The 24156-nt window shown below is 35.5% G+C and overlaps 1 protein-coding gene and 1 non-coding gene across 12 annotated transcripts in view; both read right to left on the bottom strand.

Moving 5' to 3' along the window:
- The window catches only part of PPP1R9A (protein phosphatase 1 regulatory subunit 9A), a 339268-nt gene that overhangs the window by 147960 nt on the left and 167152 nt on the right, over nt 1-24156 (bottom strand). For all 11 annotated transcript variants that reach the window (XM_074379461.1, XM_074379464.1, XM_074379466.1 and 8 more), the window contains 2 exons: nt 10922-11054; nt 4519-4639 (listed from right to left, as the gene is read on the bottom strand). In XM_074379461.1, the coding sequence (XP_074235562.1) occupies nt 4519-4639; nt 10922-11054 (254 nt within the window). The remainder of the gene's footprint in view (nt 1-4518; nt 4640-10921; nt 11055-24156) is intronic.
- LOC120365564 (U4 spliceosomal RNA) lies at nt 23505-23643 on the bottom strand. The gene has a single exon (XR_005580468.1). It is a non-coding gene; the product is annotated as a U4 spliceosomal RNA (small nuclear RNA).

Genomic DNA, 24156 nt, shown 5'->3' with positions numbered 1-24156 from the left:
TCCACATCCTTTCCAGTAACTGTTGTTTCCTTTTTAATGATCGCCCATTCTAACTGGTGTGAGATGGTATCTCAATGTGGTTTTAATTTGCTTCTCTAATGATCAGTGATGATGAGCTTTTTTTCATATGTTTGTTGGCTGCATAAATGTCTTCTTTGGAGAAATGTCTGTTCATATCCTTTGTCCACTGTTTGATGGAACTGTTTTTTATTTGTAAATTTAAGTTCTTAGTAGATTCTGGATATTAGCTCTTTGTCAGATGGATAAATTGCAAAATTTTTCTCCCATTCTGTAGGTTGCCTGTTCATTCTGATCATAGTTTCTTTTGCTATGAAGAAGCTCTTTAGTTTAATTAGATCCTATTTGTCTATTTTGGCTTTGGTTGCCATTGGTTTTGGTGTTTTAGTCATGAAGTCTTTGACAATGCCTATGTCCTGAATGGCATTCTATGTCAATAAGTATACACAACTTAAAAATTATTACTGACTAGAGGAACTGCTCTTTGCGTAACTTTTGTATGTTTGATACCTTTTAAATAGCAAACATTAGTAAATAGTAAACACTGTGCAAATGAACACACCAGTAAGTGGTGGAAATAATAATTTAAAAGATACAAATCCGTTGTAAGTATAATCATTTTATATTCTCATTTCTCATACCCACACACATATGCACATACACAACCACCCTCAATTTTCTTATTAATATATAACAAAATGTATTGATTATGAGAAGTATAAGTTTCTCTGACCTCTAAAATTTTGATTCTGTACTTATATTGTATACATTTAATAGTTTTCCATGAGGTTCTTACTATAATAAAAAAAAAAATTAAAACAGAGTCATGCTCTGTTGGCCAGCCTGGAATGCAGTGGCACAAACTTGGCTCAGTGCAACCTCCATCTCCCAGGCTCAAGCAATTTTCCTGCCTCAGCCTCCCAACTAGCTGGAATTACAGGCTACTTCAGAGTCACCATGCCTGGCTAATTTTTATAATTTTAGTAGAGATGGGGTTTCACCATGTTAGCCAGATTTGTCTCAAACTCCTGACCTCAGGTAATCTGCCCACCTTGGCCTCCTAAAGTGCTGGGATTACAGGCGTTAACCACTGTGCATGGGCCTATTATTTTTTTTTTTATTAAGTTTCAAGCTTATTCTTACTTGATTCAGAAAGTTTCATATATACAAATAGCACTGTGGAAGGTTAATTCACACAAACTTAGTTAATGCTTCTTCATACAAACTTAGTTAATGCTTACCACAACCCTGCAATGTAGATAACATAAAAACTAAGTAATTTGTTCAATAACCCCAGATGATAAGTAGAGGGAATGGAATTAAGGCTCCTGGTTACATTATCTTAAAGATTCTGTCCATTACATCACATTAAGTTGTCTTCCTTTTTTTTTTTTTTCCCCCAAGACTCAGTGTCTCACTCTGTCCCCAAGGCTGAAATGTAATGGCAAAAATCTCAGCTCACCACCACCTCTACCTCCCTGGTTCAACCAATTCTTCTGCCTCAGTCTCCCGGGTAGCTGGTATTATAGGAGCTCGCCACCCCACCACCCCTCCTCCAATTTTTGTATTTTTAGTAGAGACGAGGTTTCACCATATTGGCCGGTTTGGTCTCAAATTCCTGACCTCAGGTAATCTACGCACTTCAGCCTCCCAAAGTGCTGGGGTTACAAGCATGAGCCACCGTGCCTGGCCCAAGTTGCCTGTCTTAATATAGTCACTGAGGCATTTATTAAGCACCTATGATCACAACAACAGGATTAATATACTAGGAAAATACTCATTTAAAAGGACTGAGGAAATGTACACTGGGACTGGTAAAGCAGAGTTCTAATGTAACTATGAATAATAAAACTTATAGAAGAAAAAATAATTAGTAAATAGGTTAATAGAAAACAAACCTAATTTTAAAATGATTGAGGGAAAACTAAATATGTCTATGTTTAGAACCACAGAAACTGGTTAACTACTGAACATAAAATTTGCTTTTTTTTCCCTTCAGGACACCTGTTACCTGGCTATGAATGTAAAATTTTCTGACTTTTTGTTCTTTTAACCAAGTTGTACTTTGGTTTGGCTTTCTGGTCAATTCACTTAAGAGAGATGGTTCATAATAATTAAGCATGTTTGAATACTAACTGTAGCATTATTTCCCACCACCTTAAAACTTTCATCAAACTTAATAAGAAATGAGGTAGGCCGGGCGCGGTGGCTCAAGCCTGTAATCCCAGCACTTTGGGAGGCCGAGGCGGGTGGATCACGAGGTTGAGAGATCGAGACCATCCTGGTCAACATGGTGAAACCCCGTCTCTACTAAAAATACAAAAAATTAGCTGGGCATGGTGGCACATGCCTGTAATCCCAGCTACTCAGGAGGCTGAGGCAGGAGAATTGCCTGAACCCAGGAGGCGGAGGTTGCGGTGAGCCGAGATCGTGCCATTGCACTCCAGCCTGGGTAACAAGAGCAAAACTCTGTCTCAAAAAAAAAAAAAAAAAAAAGAAATGAGGTATATTTTACAAACAACTTTTGGTTCTCTTGGAAGAAAGGCAGTAAATTAATAACAGGAAATACTACTACCATTATATATAATTTATTAAAGGGGCAAAGAGGTTATTTCCTTAACTAGTCTTAAAAGGAGGAAGACTGTTAATAAGAGTACTTTAAGACACAATGTATTCATATTCCATATTCTTTGTTTTAATTGTAATCAGCTGAATGTTCACACAAAAGATTTATTTCAAATCTTCTCTGTGCAAGGCATTATACTAAGTGCTATAGGAAAACAAACAAGGCTACTAACTAAGATGTTATCCTCAACTTCATGGAAAAGAAGATAAAAGAAGTGTGGTTTTTTGCTTACATGAATCAATTTAGCTCTCTTTGAGAATTATCTGTAGGTATCAATATGCATTTTTAGAATTAAAATGGAAACAATGGGCAAAACAGAAACAATGGGCCAGGCGCAGTGGCTCACACCTATAATCCTAGTACTTTGGGAGGCCAAGGCAGGCGGATCACTTGAGGTCAGGAGTTCAAGACTAGCTTGACCAACAAGGTGCAGCCCTGTTTCCACTAAAAATACAAAAATTAGCTGGGTGTGGTGGTGCATGCCTGTAGTCCCTATGCAGGAGGCTGAGGCAGGAGAATCACTTGAACCTGGGAGGCAGAGATCATGCCACTGCATTCCAACTTAGGCAACACAATGAGACGCCATCTCAAAAAAAAAATGCTGTTCTGGGTCTCCTCACAGATTCACAAATTCTTTCTAACATGCTTTATTATTTCCTGATAAGACAATCAAATGATACATACTTAATCATTAAAAATTTTAAAGCTATTCATGAAATGTACATAAAACAAGATAATATTTCTCTGAATTTAGCAGTCATATATTTGGGTCTACTTTTATTATACTGCCACCTGCTATGGTTTGAATGTTATGTGTTCAAAACAATCTTTAATGTAATAGCATTGAGAGTTGGGACCTTTAAAAGGTGATTAGGTCATAGGGCACTGCCCTCACAAATAGATTAATGTCATTATCATGGAAGTAGATTTATTTTTTTGAGAGTGAGTTTGTTATAAAAGCAAATTTGGCCCCTTCTCGATCTCTCTCCCTTCGCTTTGCCCTGGGATGACTTAACAGGAGGGTCCTCATCAGATGTGGCCCCTTAATCTTGGACTTCCCAGCCTCTAGAATCATGAGCCATATAAATTTCTGTTCATTATAAATTACCCAGTCTCAGGTATTCTGCCCAGCAGCACAAAACAAATTAAGACACCACCTTCTGCTTCTAGCCCCAACCTGATGTATCAGAGCCAAGTATGAGGATTAATCAAAATCTTGACCTAAAACATACATATACATACATACATACATACATAGATATATGTATGTAGCTTGCGATTATGAAAGCTAAGGCAAAACAGTGATTATCTGGATGCTCTGCTGTGTACTAGAATTATCCAAGGTGCAGACAGCCACACTCCTCTACTAGAGATTTTAATTCTACAGGTTTAGGTGCACCCAAGAACCTGTGTTTTCAGATAAATATACTTGGAGAAACACTGATCTTCAGAATTACCATCAATACAGAACTAGAGTCCCTAACTTACCATCTATCTGTGTCATTTTTTAAGATGCCAGAACTATTATCATTTCTTTCAATATTTCTGAAGTAGAACTACGTGCTGACCTTCATAGCACACATCCTCAACTATATACACCCATGTTTCTGCCCACTTCCCACCAGATAGATGAATAGATAAAGACAGTTACAGACTGATAGATCAACCCACTCATTTACCTAATATATACTAAAGAAAGCAGATATTTTGCCTGCATATCAGAAAATAATTCAAATGTTTCAAGATTTTTCACATCTGAGAAACCTGAAATTCTGTCATAAAAAACCAACAAATAAAAGCAAAAAGCTACCACTGAAAGAAACTTCCAGAAAAGTTCCCTGAAAATTTTAAGTTAACAACAGTCCTTAATTTACCTGCCATCACGTTGAGCAGCACCACCTTCTGTTACTGTCTTGACGAATATTCCCAACTTTTCAAGTCCAGCATCTGCTCCAACACCCATTCCAATAATACTTATACCAAGACCATCCTCATCTATTAAAAAGAAAAAAAAAAAAAAAGGAGGTGAAACAACCTAAGTTTTACACTAGTCTGCAATTAGCTGGTGAGAGCTATTTGCTGTTTCTAATTTTATTCTTCTTTATGGATAGGACAATTACATCCTTGCCTTAGCAGAATTCTTTTTTCAGCTCGGGTATCTAATGAGATCCTCCAAAAGGCTCATGCATTTAGCATCATTTTACTACTACTCTTGGTAATTCATTGTGGTCTCACGAAAAGGTAATAACTTGTTTATTGAATAATCAGTCTGCCTTAAACCTAGATTCTCTAAATAATGCAATGAATTATTTTAGGCATGAGAGTACACATGTTCAAATATAAAATTTTAAATAAATGTGATCATAACATATCTGGAATTTCTCCTTTATTTATATGGTGTTTTCCTTTTTACTTGTTTATTCATGTTAATAAGATAGCACGTGTGGCCAGGTGCAGTGGCTCATGACTGTAATCCCAGAACTTTGGGATGCCGAGGAAGGTGGATCACTTGAAGTCAGGAGTTCGAGGCCAGCCTGGACAACCCCTGCTTTTTTTTGTTTTCCATTTGCTTGGTAAATCTTCTATCCCTTTATTTTGAGTCTATGTGTGTCTTTGTATGTGAGATGGGTTTCCTGAATACAGCACACTGATGTGTTCTGACTTTTTATCCAGCTTACCAGTCTGTGTCTTTTGATTGGAGCCTTTAGGTCATTTACATTCAATGTTAATATTGTTATGTGTGGATTCGATTCTGCCATTTTGTTACTGACTGGTTTTCTTTCCCATTAGTTGCCTCATTTTCTTCATTGCATTTTTGGTCTCTGCCAACTGGTTTGCTTTTGCAGTGACTGGTACTTGTTCCTTTCCATGCTTAGTGGTTTTTTTTTCAGGAGCTCTTGTAGGGCAGGTCTGGTGGTGACAAAATCGCTCAATTGTACATAAAGGATTTTATTTCTCCTTCACTTATGAAGCTTAGTTTGGCTGGATATGAGATTCTGGGTTGAAAGTTCTTTTCTTTAAGGATATTGAATATTGGCCCCCACTCACTTCTGGCTTGTAGGGTTTCTGCAGAGAGATCTGCTGTGAGTCTGACTGGCTTCCCTCTGTGGGTGACCTGGCCTTTCTCTCTGGCTGCCCTTAGCATTTTTTCCTTCATTTCAACCCTGGTGAATCTGACAATTACGTGCCTTGGGGTTGCTCTTCTTGAGGAATATCTTTGGGGAGTTCTCTGTATTTCCTGAATTTGAAATTTGGACTGCCTTGCTAGGCTTGGGAAGTTCTCCTGGATAATATCCTGGAACATGTTTTCCAGCTTGGATTCATTCTCCCTGTCATATTCAGGTACACTGATCAAGTGTAGATTAGGTCTTTTCACATAATCCCATATTTCTTGGAGGCTTTGTTCATTTCTTTTCACTTTTCTTTCTCTTGTCTTGCCTTCTCTTTTTATTTCATTGAGTTGATCTTCAATCTCTGATATCCTTTCTTCTCCTTGATCGATCTGGCTATTAAAACTTGTGTTTGCTTCACATAGTTCTTGTGCTGTGTTTTTCAACTCCATCAAGTCGTTTATGTTCTTCTCTATGCTGGTTACTCCAATTAGCATTTTGTCTAACTTTTTTTCAAGGTTTTTGGTTGCTTTGCATTGAGTTAGAACATGTTCCTTTAGCTCAGAAATGTTTGTCATTAGCCACCTTCTGAAGCCTGTTTCTGTCAATTCGTCGCAGTCGTTGGTCAAGTTGTGATCCTGTGTTGTTGAGGAGTTGTGATGCCTTGAAGGAGAAGAGGTGTTCTGGTCTTTGATGGTTTCATCTTTTTTGTGCTGTTTTTTTCCCATCTTTGTGGATTTACCTGGCTGTGGTGTCAGGGAGCTGCTTGATGAGGTTGCGTGTCTGCCCAGGAAGGCCAGGTTTCTGTAGTTCTCTAACATCACATTCCTTTATAAATTCTGCTGTGCAGTGTCCAGGCATTGCCACTCCTCCAGAGAGAATTCTATGGCCACATCCCTAAATGTCAACGGTTCCTCTGCACTCAGCACCTGACTCTGCACCCCACATGTAGCTCTGCCACATGGCTCCCCTGGAAGGCTCCTGGGAGCCTCATTCTTAAAGTCCACTTATTATTCCTGTGGCTGCCTCTTCAAGAATCCAGCTGTACCCTGTCTTCCTCTCTATACATTCCTAGGGACAGGCAAGGCACTAAGACAAAACAGCCATAAAAAGATGGGAAAGAGTTGGGGCTGTATTATTATGGAAGACACTACTGTCATACCATGGAGCTCAAAGCTTATTTTCTAACTTCTGGTTTCCCATTTTGGTTAAGCCTCTCCTGCCACAAGCCAAGATGATATATGCAGTCATGTAAATTTTCTTTACATCTTTATTTTTAATATGCTATTATTTAACCCATGTGGAGGTTCTTTTTTTGGTTCTTTTTTTTTTTTAACCTAAGCTGTAATGAAGGAGTCCAACTTCAGATTATTCCAGATAGATGCTCTGTTAGATCAGAACAATTTATGAAGCACACAATTACTTCTAAGCTGAAATATCATGTGTGTCATAAATTAAATTCTCACACACTAACAATTAGTCTATTTCACTAAAGTGAATTCTGGTAATGCAAATTTTGTTAGGCCATAAATTATTTCTGGGCATTTACCTTGTTTGACAAAGAAATACAGTGACTGATTGATCTTTTATAGTAACACCATATATTTGTCTTCTATTCCTAATTTTCATATATTTGCTTTCAATTTTCTTCAGTCAGTATTGTGCTTGATATATTTCATAGAAGGGTTTGTATTACCTTATTTTACTAGTTTTTCTTTTCTATGTCACTAATATTGTTTTTATGTATAGTACTCTTCCTTGATAGTTTGTTTGATTTATTTTGTTTCCTTTTTCTGATTTCTAAGACAGGTCCGTTTTTTACTTTTTTAATTTTAAAGAAAGAAATTAAGGATACAGCTTTTATTCTCAGTAAAGCTTTTGCTGTGTGTACTACAGACTTTTTAAGTTTAATCCTTTCCAAGATGGTTTGGAATATGAGTTTTAATTTTCTCTTCAATCAAACATCTACCTAGGGATGTATTATGTAATTTCCAAATTCTCATGTTAAAGGAATTTAAAAAACTTTTTTTCAAAGGATAAAACTTTTAAAATACAGCTTGAAATAGAGTTCATTATATTAACCTACTCCTTGATTTTTGTTTTCTGTCCATAAATCTGTCCAGTTCTGAAAGAAATATATTGAAATCTCCAATAATTATATTTGGTTTGGTTATCTTCTAGTTTAATTCAACTTAGTTCCATTTTTAGTATGAAATATGGCAACATACAAATGAGTTTAAGAAAACACTTATCTATAAAACATTATGTTTAAAGAATAAAAATAAAAGAAACATCCATGTACAAAGACCCAGAATTTCACCGACATCATAAAAGCCCACTATGTATCCCTCCCTGACACTGCAACTCTTTTCTCAATGACCATTATACCAAACATTGTGTTAACCATTTCCTACTTTTTGTTTTAATACTACTTTTTAAAAACTACTCATTTGTGTATCCCTATATGCTATTTAATTATCTTGCTTTGAAATATAAGTAAATGCAATTATATTACAGTAACTGGCTTCTTCTTTGGTTTGCTATTTTTACTTTCCCTCAATTTCACGTTAGGAATCATACATATTGCTGCATGAACTGTGGCACCTCCGTTTTCACTGCTGAGTAATATTTTATTCACTAGATATGCTACAATTTATGGACCCTTTATACCATTGATGAATATCTGGAGTGTTCTCATTTCTTTGCTACTATATAAACAATATGATGGCCCAGCTGTGTTTGTATGGTCCATGAGTTAAGAATGGCTTTTACATTTTAAAATGTACAAAAAATGTAAGCATTACTCTTTAATTCACTTTAACCCCAAATGAAAGTGTCTTTTAACAGCTGTAATCCATCAGTTATGTTTGGTGTAATATGACTAATCTGGGATGGATATGGGATTCTTGGATCACCATCCTTTTTACTCTCAGTGGCATGTAAAATTATATTTACATCTCTCTGCTTCAAGTGTTGCAGACTGATGCTAGTCTAATTATTTTGCCTTTGCAAATATCTTTGCTTGTTTGTTTGATTCGGTATTTTGATTTTTCACTTTATCTTTGAATATTAGAACTTTTTCCCAGGCTATGCCTAAGTGTGGGATCAGTTTGGGGTTATTCAGCCCTCTCACTTGCAAAAGGATAAGCCCTTCCTAATACAAGCCTCAGATCTTTTTTTTAAGGACAAAAAATTTTTCTTCTGTGATATTATTAGTTTCTTCTCCTCCATTGTCATCTTTCCCTCCTATTGTCTAAAACTTACATATTGGGGCTCCCTCATGATTTTTCTTGGATTTTTGCTCTGTCATTTGAGAATTATTTTGGAACATCTCTTAAAGGTCACCTTAGATCACTAATTTAAGTCTCAACAATAACCATCCTTTTCTCTTCAATTCGAGTGAAATTTTTCATTTCAAAATCAAATAATTTGTTGCTAAGTTGGTTAAGAATGTCTTTTTTTAACCTTTTAAAATTCAGGGGGGTACATGTGCAGGTTTGCTATATGGATATATTACATAGTGGCAAGGTCTGGGTTTTTAGTGTAACCTTTATCTGCATATTTCACATTGTACCTAACTGGTTATTTGTCAAGCCTCATCGACCTTCTATCCTTGTAACCTTTTGGAGTCCCCAGTGTCTATTACTCTGCTCTGTTTGTCTATGTGTATCCTCTGTTTAGCTCTCACTTGTAAGTGAGAATTTGCAGCATATAATTTTGTGTTTCTGGGTTATTTCATGTAGGCATAATGGCCTCCAGCTCCAACCATGTTGCCGCAAAAGACATTATTTCTTTTTTATAGCTGAGGAGTATTCCATAGTGTATATATGTCGCATTTTCTTTATCCAGTCATCTATTAATGGATACTTAGGTTGATTCCATGACTTTGCTATTTCCAAGACTTTCCATTTAATAGTGCTCCATTAAACATATAAAGTTAAAGTCTCTTTTTGATATTGTTTATTTTCCTTTGGGTAGATATTCAGTAGTGAGAGTACTGAGTTGAATGATAGTTCTATTTTCAGTTATTTGAGAAATCTCCACCCTGTTGTCCAGAGATTATATGATTTACATACCCCCCCCAACGGTGTCTCAGCATTTCCTTTTCTGTGCATCCTCACCAACATCTGCTGTTTTTTGACTTATTAATAATAGCTGTTCTGATTGGTGTGAGATGGTATCTCACTGTGCTTTTGATTTGCATTTCTCTGATTACTGATGTGAAGTATTTTTTCATGTTTGTTGGATGCTTATATGTCTTAAGAAATATCTGTTCGTTTCCTTTGCCCACTTATTAATGGGGTTCTTTTTATTTCTTGTTGAGTATTTGAGTTCCTTGTAGATTAGTTCATTGTATTAGTCCTTTGTTGGAGGCATAATTTGCAAAAAAAAAAAAAAAAAAGTCTTTTTTAAGCCATGCTTGACTATCCTTGGGTAGGTTTTTGTTTGTTTCTTTTTTTCTTGTTATTCAAGTTATCATCTGTTTGTTCTACTCTTTTTTTCAAAGCTCTCTCAGAGGTGTTATTTCTCTGTTCACTGGGTCACACTTCAGTTCCTACATGCTCATCTTACATCTTACATGGCAATCTCTGTTCCCATGGGCCAGCAGTTACTACAGCAGGTAGGGTGTCATTCCAGGGAGAGAAAACAGAGGGAAACCTCTCTGCTCCTTCTTCTCCCTGCTCTCTTTCAACCTTCTCCCCTCAGTGGTGGAGAGGATGTAGCCCTACTATTTAAATCTCCTTGGATTCTACTGCCTTCATTCTGAATCTCCATAATTTTCCAATTATCCACCAAAACAAAACAAAACAAAACAAAACACCCATCTGCCCCAAGCTCTCACTTATACCAGCTCTTTCTGAGCTCTCAGCTGTACCAACCTTTTCTGGGAGTACCAACAAAGCATTAGGCCTCACTCTTACCTCCCTGATCCTAACCACCATCCCAGCCAGCTAAGATAGATGGGTTTCAGTTGGGAGTAAAATTTTCAATCCACCATCTACTCAGAATCCAAATCAACTGTTTTTGAAATTAATAAGTAAGATCCTCTGTGAGAATTAAAATTTTATCCAACCCTTAGAAAAAAAAAGGCTACATTTTGGAAAAAAATTTTGTATTATTAACATAACAACATAATGATATTGTAAACACTGTAGCACTCCCAAACCTTTCTCTAGTTCCACTGGGAAAAGTTCCAGCTTTTCTACACGCTTTTCAAGTTCATACTCAGCTGAAGCAGCCACAGGGTCAACTTCATCATTTCTCCTGTCATAATCTTCATTGGAGTATGTGTTGAAGACCTATAGTAAGAGACCAACAAAATTATAATACACACACACACACACAAAAACCTCCCAGGTATCAAAAACTATGTAAGTTTAAACATTAATGTGATGAATTTCTTCTAAACAATTGTTTTGTCTTTAAAATCAATTGCAATGCTAAGAAAAGAAAAATTGAGTCAGTATAAAAACAACTTACTAATTTTTTAAGTGTATGAATCATAGTACCACTTTTAATCATTTAAGAGACAAAGTAGCCACAGAATACATTATTTGAATAGCAATATTTAGCGCCTTTTATAGAATCAGAATATGCCATATTAGCTACAACGCTCTGCTGTTTCAAACTAAGATTAAGCGTCTTGAAGCTACCTAAGCAAACACCTACCCTGAATCTATTTCATGGTATGACCTATACTAGCCCGGAAGCAGCAGTGAGTCAGTATTATAATGCTGTCTCAATCACAGGATCACTGAACCTGACCTCCATTCTAACACTGTCCTGGGCTCTTGTCATCCCTCATTTTACTTGCATCATATACATTTAAATTAAATTCTCATGGAAACTTTCTATGAAATTATTATGAAAATATCACTCAAGTGCTATACAGCAAACAGGATATTACAGCTGTTTATTTCTTACCTATATCATTTAAAAGACAACTAAATGTGGCCTTCAGATATAGCCATAAGAAACTTCATTGTCCTTATTTCTGCTAAAATGTTTATCTGAAAAAGAACTGAAGTAGTTGTTCAATCCCTCTCTCAATACAGGAAGAAATATATAAAAGAAATAAATGTATAATTCATCAAGTTCAATTAATATGCATACTAAACATTGGTATTTTCAACTAAATTCAATAATTATTACGCCATCTAAACTGTGCCTAAAGAAACTGTGTCCCCCCAAAGAATCTTAAAATCTAGGAATAGCTTTTAAAATAATATTTATTAAAAGATATAGTAAAAAAAAGAAGGCCAAAGATTAAAGAAATTATGTCTTTTTCCTACAAAGCTGGCCTTGATGGTCTATGTATACTTTATATTTATATTATTGGAAAATAGGTAATTCCTATATTCTATATATGGTAACCTATAAACCAAAAATACATATGCATATATAGGAGCAGATGTAATATGGCTCCTAATGGTATATGCTTCTCAAAATAGCGTCATTTGTAGGATTTGTACCTGAGTGGATACTGTTTATATTCCTGACTTTCAACATGTTTTCATGGCCTCGTGCCACTTGGATCCCTGTTAGGTCTCTACCACATTTTTCCACCATAGTAAACCTTACTGCATCAAAATGCACATTTCCATACTATGGTGTTTGTGTTTTTATTTATCTTTTCATAATATTTCATAAGCATTAGCATGTTTCTCATACTAATTTTTTTTTTCATTGAGACGGGGTCTTGTTCTGCACTCCAAGCTGGAAGTGCAGTGGTAGGCTCACTATAGCTTCTGTTTTCTGGGCTCAAGAAATTCTCCCATCATAGCCTCCTGAGTAGCTGGGATTACAGGCACACACCATCATGCTCAGCTAATTTAAAAAAAAAAAATTTGTAGAGACAAGGTCTCACTATATTGCCAGGTTGGTCTTGAATTCCCAGGCTCAAGCAATCCTCTGGTCTTGGTCTCCCAAAGTGCTGGGATTATCAGCTTAAGCCACCACGCCCGGCCTAATACTCTTCTTAAATTACCATACTTATAACTTTGTCTTAGACAGCCCTTTTGATCTCTCACTTCCTTTTATATTTTTTAGTAATCATTCATTCACATTTATTCATTCAACAATAATTTACAGTTCTACACCTATGCTTAACATTGTTATAGCATAGTCCATGCTAGACTGGAGAAGGAATAGTTTCTAGTAGCTCACAGTTTAGGAAGAAAACAGAAATCAAAATAAGCACCTACAGTATAATGTGGTAACTGACATCAAAGAAGCATATACCAACTAGTTTTTAAATAATTTTCCTGAGAAAGTATAGAATTTTGTGAAGGAAAGGATATTTGACCTGAATCTTGAAGAATAAACAGAAATTCATGTATTTGAGTGCAGAAGAGAAGGAATATATGTTTCAAATATAAGACCCTAGACCAAAATATATACACACACATTCGCGTATCTATAGTTTTTTTGAAAACATTGATAGTTGAGTATACTGCAATGGAAAATTCCTATAGGAGCGAGCTTTACGCACACACACAAAAAGAGTTAGCTCGATCTGAGTCTCATGTCCTGGAAATCATTGGCAGATATGACTGGAAATTATTCATTAATATTTACTGCTTGTCTCCTACTGCTAATAGGTCCAGGTTTATGACTGAAAAAATAATGGTTTAAGCAGTATTCATTCTGGAACACCACTCAATTTCACTAGTACTAGTAAGTAAATAAATAGGTATATGTGTGCCTATATACAAAGTAAGTACGAAAGAACTGTTTGTAATAAATAACTCTTTCCCATTTTTTTTTCAGGATCCCAAATACTCTGCTATCAAAATGTTCTTCCCTATTGAAGCTGATTTATAAAGTTCATTTGAGGGTATTCTGAAATTAAATAAAATAAACATAAAATGGTAAGAATTCATATTGAAAAATGATACTTCGTATAATTTTTGAGACACCTAGCAATCAGATGACTATGCCATCATTTGATTCCTTAGAAAAGACATAATGTAATATGCTCTTCATCTTCAATACTCATAGGCTGGTAAATTAAGTCAGCATGCAGAAAACACTGCAAATTATTAAAAAAGAAAAATCAGAAGTCGTTATTTGGAAACTGAACAATTACTTGGATATTCCAAGAGGTTTAACAGAAAATTATTAGAAGTAATAAGAGTTCAGCAAAGTGATAAAACTTTAAAAACCCAATACCTATATACAAAAACAATTTAGAAGATACAACAAAATTATCAAAACAATAAAATACTTAGTGATTACCAACCATAAATGTACAAGAATTTTTCTCTCCATAAAACTAAGTGGTGAGTACAAAAAGCCCTGAAGAAATTGCAATGCCATATTATTTTCCTGGATTAAAATCCTTAGTACTATAAAGATATCCATGTTCCTGTAAGTATAAATATCAGTTTACCCTAAATTAATTTATGAATTCAGGGCAAGAAAAATTAAAATCCTACCTATATCTTTCATAAAAACTAACAAGCTGTTTGAAAAAGAATAAAAGTAGAATCAGGTCCTAGTGGATATCAAAACACATAATAAAACTTCACTTATTAAGGCAATGTAGTTTGGGCTCTGGGATAGATTCATTTTTATATTCTGTTCCACTCCTTTTCTATTCATATTAGAGTTGTCTATTTAATAAATTATAAAAAGAATTAAATATCTATCTGAAAAATATTGCTATTTATATCATGAAAAATATAATTCAGAACAAAAATATATACATATGTAAAAAGTGCTAAATGAAAATTTGGGACAATATTTAGCTAATTGGTTGGAAAGGAATTCACAGATCCTAGAAGTTCTAAAAGAAATAAATAATTTGATTAAAATAAAGCCTAAAATCTTCTAGACAATAAAAAATACCATAATGAACTTACAAGAAAAGTCACAGATTAGGAGAAAGTATGGCCAAATATTAAGATGAAACATGAATATTCATAATATAAAAAGGGCTTTATCAATTCAAACAATTGCATGTATAAGTAGGTAAAGGAAATTGAGAATTGAACAAAGAAGATATACTAATGTCCAATAAATGATGTAAAGATGCTCAGCTTTATTAAAAAATTAAGCAAATGCAAATTTAAACAAAAAGATACTATGCATTCATCCATAAGAATGGATTTTTTTAAAAGATTACAACATTCAGGCCAGGCGCAGTGGCTCAAGCCTATAATCCTAGCACTTTGGGAGACCTGGGAGGGCAGATCACTTGAGATCAGGGGCTTGAGACCAGTCTGGACAACATGGTGAAACTCTATCTCTACTAAAAATACAACAATTAACTGGATATGGTGGCATGCCCCTGTAATTCCAGCTACTCAGAAGGCCTTGCCAGGAGAATCACTTGAACCTGGGAGGCAGAGGTTGCAGTGAGCCAAAATCATGCCATTGTACACAAGCCAGGGTGACATAGTGAGAGTCTGCCTCAAAAAAAAAAAAAAAAAAAAAAAAAAAAAAAAAGACAACAACATCCAGTGTTTGTGGGGATACACAAAAAAGGATACTCTTGAAGAAGAAAGCATAATTAGATATTATCACATGTACCCCTAGAACTTAAAGTAAAATATTTTTAAATGTGGAAAAAAGTAGTTACCAATATTTTAAATGTAAATGTCTTTGACATAATAATGTCGCATATAAGTATTTACAGAAATACTTGCAAATGTGTATAAAGATGTATTTGCAAAGAAGTTCATTACAGGACTATCTGTAATAGCCCAAAGCAGGAAATTGCCTAATTGTTCACCAATAGAGAAAATTACTTGCTAAATTATAATATATACAAATATGTAATTCAATGCAGTAACTGAAGAGATGTATACCTCTCTACTGACATGGAAGACCCTGAGATACATTATCATTAAGCCAAAGACCCCGAGATATATCATTAAGCCAAAGAGCACGCTGCAGCTAAAGAGCAATCTGTATGATCCCCAATTGGTATGGTCTCAATTTTAACCTAATTTAAAGTTCCCTAAATTCCCTAGCTATGTATCACTTGCCAAGTTGAGAAACCACGCTAAGCCACAGCCTCTTTATTTACAAAATGGTTGTTATAATAATGCCTATCCCCATAAGAGTATTATGAAAATAAAATGAAATAATCCATGCAATTATGCTTAGTTCAATGTGCAGAGAGGAAAAGCTTTCCCAAGATAATATGAGGGATATTTCCCCTGATACCTACTACTCATATCATACTCTCCTTTTTTAAATTAAATTTAAAAACATTTTTAAAAGAGATGGGGTCTCACCATATTGCACAGGCTGGTCTTGATCTCTTGGCCTTAAGCAATGCTCCTACCTTGGTCTCCCAAAGTACTGGGATTACATGCATGAACCCAGCCTCATATTCTCTTTCATAAACATGTTTTGAATATATCACCCACTAGGATGTTTAATGCCTTTTAAGCAAAAATCTGCATAAGTGACTTAGTATTAGAACATAGATTAGGCTGCTAAAATCCCCACTAATGTCCAGAAAAATGCACTGTCAATACATAGTGGCTCATTGCCTGCAAGCCTTTCTGTTTTTTCTCTGACCAGGAAGCCCCTTTCATCTACATGATTTTGATTCTTTCCATTTTCTTACAATAGTTCTATTATTTTTATTTATATTAGCCTTAATTGCTCTACAAAGATATGGATAATTAATCAAATAATAATCAGAGCATGACTCCTCCTGGTATTATAGCAACATAAACTCTAAATACCAACAGCATTCTGGACCCTAATGTTCAACACCATCAAGATATATGTATTTTGTAGTTCAAGTACCTTCACATTGTTCCTGTCTTATTTCACTGAGAAAAGCAAACAAAAGGATGTTTAAATTTAAGACTTCTTGTTTCAGAGCCAAGAAGCAATATTCTGATTTCTCGATCAAAGGAAACAAAACAAGACCTCATCCACTGCTTCACAGCAGAGACAGGCTTTCAGGGGTAACAAGTTTACAAACATGGTTAGCAAGGACATTTCTGAACAAACAACCCAAGGCTATGAAAAGCAAATAAAGTAAAAATTATAAGATTTCAACTAGAATCATCTTATTTACATTTTCAGTAGTCTGAACTGCAACACTTTATCAAAACAACAGCAACACTTTTTCAACAATAAGAAAAAAAACTTATTCCCTTCACTACTTTATGACACATTTTCTTTAATCAATGCAGGTCTAAATAAATTCAGCATTTTCTGTAAATATTGACTGGAAGGAATCTCTCACAATGCTTCTACAAGTCTCAGTTCAGGCTATGTCCAGGTTCTGTAGAATCTTTCTGACACATCAAAGATGGAAAATGTTCCATGTTCCAGCAGGCTGAAATTCAGATGATGGCTTGGCAACATGTGCTCCTGGAGATAAGCCAAGCATTCACATGCTTCCACAAACAGGCTACACTTATCGCAAGCTTCCTTGGCAGAACCCTGACTCACTTTCACATGATTTTAGTGGCTCTGTTAAATAAGCTCTAAATTGAAACAAACAATAAGCATGGACAAGACAGCCACATATTAACATTCCAAAAACCGATTTGGCAATAAACCATCCTCACAAAGGAAGATTCTTATAGCTGTAAAAAAATGTATAATCTCAACTTTCTTTTTCTTCCCCCAAATCAAGGCTAGTTCACTGATTGACAATAGTAAGAATTATCTAGTGTAGTGATTTCCCAGTGTGCACCTGTGAGTATGTTAAGGGCTTGTTGCAAAATGAAATAAGTAAAACTAGGGTTTATAATCACCAGACAATTTAGGGTAAACACTGGCAGTCTCCAAAGATCTAAACAGCTGAGGGCTTTAGTCTACTCTTCTATAATCTTATAACATAAGGAGTATGTTACAATCAATAGAAATCTCAGACTAAATTCTGCTGCATGTAAAAACATTGCTGTACTAGAAGTATTGCAATGTTTTTGCAAATTTTTATAAGTTTTGCAAAAAAACAGACTCATAAACCTATCTCATAAAAGTCTGTAAAGTCCCCGATTTCTGTCTTTAAAGTCATTTTGGAAAGTAACCTGCGTGAAAGGTTTACTTAAAGCAGTTGTAACTGCATTCTATAGTAGGATACATTTAACCTTCTAAGTGGATCACTCACCATAATCCTACATATCATAAAACAGGATCAAATGGAGTACTAGTTGGGTATTACTCCAAAAGTGGTTAATTTGCTAGCCTTGAATGACCCAAATTCTATTCACATAAAATATTTCTAAGGCTAGCCTGTGTTCCTTCAACATCATTCATTTCACCAATTATTTGTAACATACTTAACATTAATACACTGTATTGTGTAGATTTAAAGTACCAATATCTGGGTGCAGGCTTCTAATCAGGGTCTTTCAAATAATAACTTACTAATCCTAGTGTGTGTATTCATGATTGGAATACCTAGAACACTAACTAAAGGGTCCTAAAACAAAGTTACTTCCATAAATATTATGTTACATATGCTACTTTATAGACAATATAGCACGTTTACACAAATTCTCTCTCTTTACCAACGACCTAGGGAGTAAGGCAGAAAAGCGTAAAGAGAGTCCCCACGGTTTTTCATATTTTTACATGAGAAACTTCATATTTGTACATGAGAAGTTCAGAGGACAAGACGTATGCTATATATAAGACAAAGTCTAATAGGACAAAAAGTGTATTTCACTAATTGTAAGCCTAGTGTTTTAATGGATTATTAAAGAACAAGAAGTGAAAACAACACAACATGCTTTACATAATGGGAGGTAGAGGGCATGCTAGTTCAAATGGTAACACAAGGAAGCCTATCTTTGTCAAGGTTTTCCAGAAAACCAGAATTAATAAGATATGTGTATATGTGTTTTTTACATATACTATATATATTTTATTTATGTTAAAACTGATTTATTTTGAGGAATTGTCTTACATGACTGTAGGAGCTAGCAAGTCCAAAATCTGCAGGGTAGGCCTGCATGCCAGAGACCCAGGGAAGAACTAACATTGCATTTTAAGTCCAAAGGCAGTCTGCTGGCAGAATCCCTTCTTCTTTGATAGAAATCAGTCTTCTATGAAGGTCTTCAATGAATTTGATGAGGCCAATCCTCATTAAGGAAGGAAATCCACTTTAACCCACTGTTTTAAATGTTCATCTCATCTAAAAATTACTTCATAGACTCTAGATTAATGTTTGTCCACATATCTGGGTACTGTGGTCTACCCATGTTGACACATAAAAGTGAGTCATCACAAAGTCCTTCAAACAGGATCTTCTCTGGCTGCAAAGCTGAACTTTTTGGCATTTGGCAAGGATAGTCAGGAATATGACTTCCTCACAAGTAAATAGAATTAAGACCACAGATTTACAACACCTACAAGTTACAGAGATACTTCTGACAAGTTGAAGCATTTCACAAGGATAGTATCATTACTTCCATACTTAAACTCCTAGCTTAGAAAAGAAAAAGCCAACCTAGCTAAAACTGCAGTAGGAAGAATACTGAGGGGAAACTGCATGGGGCCCACATGTAAGACAGTGGTCAATGAAAACTTGTGCCACCACATTCTGTGAGCTTGGCCAACTCGCTGGGCCTTTCTGAGCTCAGGCTTTTATATGCAAGAAGGCAGGACCAATTGTTATACCCAGGCTGCTGGATTCTAGGGTCAATCTTAACTCTGAAATCTAATCAAAATTCGTATCCCTGTGTGTCAAGGTTTACCAGAAAACCAGAATTAGTAAGATATGTGTATAACTCTTCAACTATTCATATGTACATCTGATGGTAAGCTAACTAAAAGCATGAATTCTAAGTTGTAGCTTATTTATAGCAAGTTATCTGTTCCACATTTTTAAATATTGCCACATAAATTCACAGTCCTATAGAGCATTTGAGGAATGGATCATCTGGGACCCATATTTCTATTTAGATGATATCATTATGTTTTTTAGATAGTTAAGCTTTTAGTTAATTTTACCACTCTGCTAGTTTTGCTGACTCTTTCTTCATTCTTATATCTAAATTACCTAGTAGGCATTATAAATGCCAAACCAAAACACTTAGTTCACTGCCCTCAGCTAAATACGGGTCAGCAAGGCAACTGAGACCCCTCTGCTCAGGTAAAAGATGATATCCATAAGCTACTTTAGCAAGGAGAGGTTTCTGAGGGATAGCCCATTAGAGGGCATTAAAAGGCTGGATGCTCTCCTTCACAAATACAAATGCATGTAATTCAAACTCTGAAATCAGCAGTAAAGTACAAAAAGGAAGAATAGGAAAAATAAAGATTAATATATGTAAAAATCATAAAAGTTTTTTCTTGCAAAAACAAGGGAAAAAAGAGAAAGTAAAGGTAAATTTATATTTGTTAATATAAACAGTAAGCTCACTTCTGTAATCCATGTGAACTAGCCCAAAGAAAGGCAAACTAGTCTATCTATGAAGATGTTAGTGCTGCTAAGCAGTATTTCCAGTTCTCCTAATGGGTACAAAGCGTATTTTCTTTCTTTACCCTTTCTTGCCTTGGGGTAGGGCTATGTAAATAATTCTCACCAATGGGTTCTGGGCAGAGGAGGTGTGTGTCACTTCTCGGCTAAGCCATTTTACTGTGGAGACAAGACCTTTCAGTGTTTCTTTCTTCTTGTATTTCTGGATTCTGGAAAGTATATATGATGGAAATGGACTCTCTACAAGTTTAAATACCTTAGTAACTACACTGAATACAAAGACCTTCCCTTTGACCTAACATGGACATGTAACATCAGTGAGAAATAAGTATCTATTAGAAGATACTGGCATCATTTAGTAGTGCAATATAAACTAGCCTATGTTAACTGGGCATCTAAAAGGATCACTTGGCTCACTATTAGTATGGATTGCAAAGATCCTATCTTGGTTTAAAAACACAAGATTTGGGGCCAAGACATGAATGTAACTAAGAACATGACCTTTCACCTCATTTTAAGTGAAAACATTAGTGATAATAAATCACACAAAGAACTCAGAGATGTGTCAAAAGCATTAATCTCAAGTCAAAGCCCTATTTTCTGTTCCGCTCTAAGCCCAGTTCCAAAAGCCCAGAGGCTTCAGGAATGGGACTAAATACCACCCTCCATCCTAGGTGGTCCTAGATCTTCTTATCAGCTTTTTCTCACACAAGGCTGTGGGAACCCAGGAGCGGCTGCTTATAGTGCCATCAATCATATCTTCCATATTACCTACCTCTCATGTATTTCTTCCCTTACATAATACAAAGAGGGATAGTTTTCAGAATCAGTTTTATCAAAGGACAAAAGAAGGCATGAAGTATGTAGTGAAGATACTGAAAAAAAAACTTAACACTGCTAAGTCCTCTCAATTCATGTCTCCATAGTATTCTTCTCATATTATTTGGAGTATAGTAAACTATTATCTCTCCAAACATATTCAAACATATATAAAAGTCATAATAAAATCAAGTATGCATTTTTGTATTATCAGTAGCACCAACCACCTTAAATATAAAGGATGCAAAATCTTTAAATTTTTAAATTATTTTTTAAAAAATTATTATATATTTAATAAACATATATATTAAGGGTCTCACTATGTTGCCCAAGCTGATCTCAAACTCCTGAGCTCAAACAATCCTCCCACCTAGGCTTCTCAAAGTGCTGGAATTACAGGCATGAAACACCATGCCCAGCCAGCAAACTCCTCAAATTTAAAATGGCTATGGTTGACTTTGCAGAAAGTTTTATATATACATACATGCACGCACATACATACACACATATATATAAGTAAAATATACATGTAATACACATATATGTAAAGTTAAACCTTCTATATATGTAAAGTTAAAATACATGAAGATTTTTAGAAAAGAGCATTTCAAGATAAAGAGAGTTTTATTAAGGTCACACATATAGAAATATTAATGAAATAAGATTAAATCTCTTGCTTTTATCAACATAGAATTCAATTATAATTGGTACCACTTATTGGCAAATATGTATTGTTAAAATACTTAAAAAGTTTTTTTAATTTTAATTTTTGTTTTTATTCTAGTAAGACTGAACACTTTCAAACAATGCTTGGTCTTTTTTCAATCCTCTATTTATGACTTACTGGTTACTATATATTATTTTTCATTGATTTTTAATAAATTTTAATGTATAATATTGCATGGAAAGTCTTAAAAATAAGTTCTCCTATGCCATTAAAATAATCAGGGAAAAAAATTCTTTATAAATGTAAACTTAGCTCATCCTGAATTTGGGCAAATTCTAAGACAAGCCTAAATTAGTGAGTTTTTTAACAGAGAACTCGGCAATTCCACTGATGTTCATGTTTTCCTCAGCATTTTTCAATTTATTATAAACAATTAAATACATCCATGAGAAATTAAAGATGTTCTCTTTCAGTTCAGCCAGAGTTTTAAAATGGAGACATATGTTTTGCTAACTGACAAATGATGGCCAGCATGAAATAAATTGGTGGCCTTGGTCTAGTTTCCACTGGACAGCTGTCCTCATCACAGAAACATTTAACTAATTAACCCAATTGGCACCCATCAGGGGGCACTGGACAATCTCCTAGGTGAAATCACTGACTCCTCATTCCAAGAAGTAAATACTCTTGTACAGATGCAGCAAGTTAAGTTAGTAAATCAATTTTTGTTATAGCATTTGTCTCAGCAGTTGGTCCTTCCTGCTTCTTTTACTACAACTGCCAGCACTGTGTTTCTAAAGGCCCATAGAGGAAAATTATTCTAAATTGTCCAAATAAGAAAACAGATGGAGAGGAGTAATATGAGGTGTATGAGTGTGCACATGCAGTGGAGTAATATGAGGTGTATGAGTGTGCACATGCAGTGAGATTAAAGAATGGAAATGGGGATATGGGGATGCCAGCCACACCAAAGAGGGTTTGAGAGCTTCTCTTGAGTGTGAAAATGCAAAGTGTGACTTTTAAGTTTCTCCAGTACAGAAGTTTACACTCTCCCATGCAATCCCCCAGGGGTGAATGGAAGGGTTAGTGGGGTAAACAATATCACGAAAAGCAAACACTCAACTCTGAGGTCTTGAGTACCTTGGGAAGAGCACCTCAAGCCCAAATTTTGCCTGGAAACAATGAAACAGCCTTAAAAAGAATTTAACTGTTTGTTCAAGGAGGTCATCAGAAACAACTGTGAGCTAAAGTCAAAGGGGCTCTCAGGACAAGGATCTCTGTAAAACTCCCAGGAACTGTATATTTACTCAGGGTAGTGGAAGAGAATGCCAAAATATGGATGAGGCTGCATTATCAGCCAAACAAGTGGGTGAGGATCTCAAGAGGGTTAACATTAGTGCAGAGGAAGAAAGGAATGTGATAATAAAGCAGCAGGCAAACTAAAATGGATTCCTACTCCTTACATTAAAATGGTTGTGGCGGAGCACAATAGCTTACTCCTGTCATCCCAGCACTTTGGGAGGCACAAGGCACGCGTATCATGATGGCAGGAGTTTGAGACCAGCCTGATCAATGTGGTGAAACCTGGTCTCTTAAAATACAAAAATTAGCTGGGCATGGTGGTGTGCGCCTGTATTCCCAGCTACTCAGGAGGCTGAAGCAGGAGAACTGCGTGAACCCAGGAGGCGGAGGTTGCAGTGAGCCGAGACTGCACCACTGTACTACAGCCTGGGTGACAGAGCAAGACTTCATCTCAAAAAAAAAAAAAAAAAAAAAAGTTGATGACCAGGCTCTTCACAATATTATGATGGTCTTTTTTTTTTTTTTTTTTAACATTTTTTTAAATTTATTTTTATTCAGTTTCCATAGAGACTGCCAAAAAATGTTAATGCCGACTACATAGTAAGTCATCACAGCAGGGTATTGCGAAAAGTTTTCAAAGCTATAATCACACGTAAGATAAACCTCATTGGCTGCGATATTGCCACTGCGCAAAGCTATGATGATCTTTCCATATGTCGACATGACTAGGCTACACTTCCCAGTTATTCAATCAAACATTAATCCAAGTGGCACTTTGAAGGTACGCTATAGACGTGATTAAAGTCCAAAATCAGTTGACTTCAAGTAAGGGAAATTGTCCTAAATAATCTGGGTGGGCCTGATTCAATCAGTTGAAAGGCCTGAAGAGCAGAGCTAAGTTTCCTGAAGACAAAAGAAATTCTGCCTGTGACAGCAGCTTCAACTGTGCTTGAGTCTTCCAGTCTCATCTTCACTGCCTGCCCTACAGATTTCAGACCTTCATAGCCAGACCCCACATTTGCATAAATCAATTCCTTGTGATACATTTCTCCTAAAAGGTACCTTCTACTGGAGCTGCTTCTTTGGTTGACCCTGACTAATACACCAACAGTTCAACTCTTCCTCATAGAAAAGGTACAGTAATTTAGAGCAGTAGTTTGCAAAGTGCTGACTGTAACCTATAGAGGTTTTGAATCAATCTAATAGGTCA

Source organism: Saimiri boliviensis, chromosome 10 (assembly GCF_048565385.1).
Source record: "Saimiri boliviensis isolate mSaiBol1 chromosome 10, mSaiBol1.pri, whole genome shotgun sequence".
Classification (NCBI taxonomy): Eukaryota; Metazoa; Chordata; class Mammalia; order Primates; family Cebidae; genus Saimiri; species Saimiri boliviensis.
This window is presented reverse-complemented; position numbering and strand designations above follow the sequence as displayed.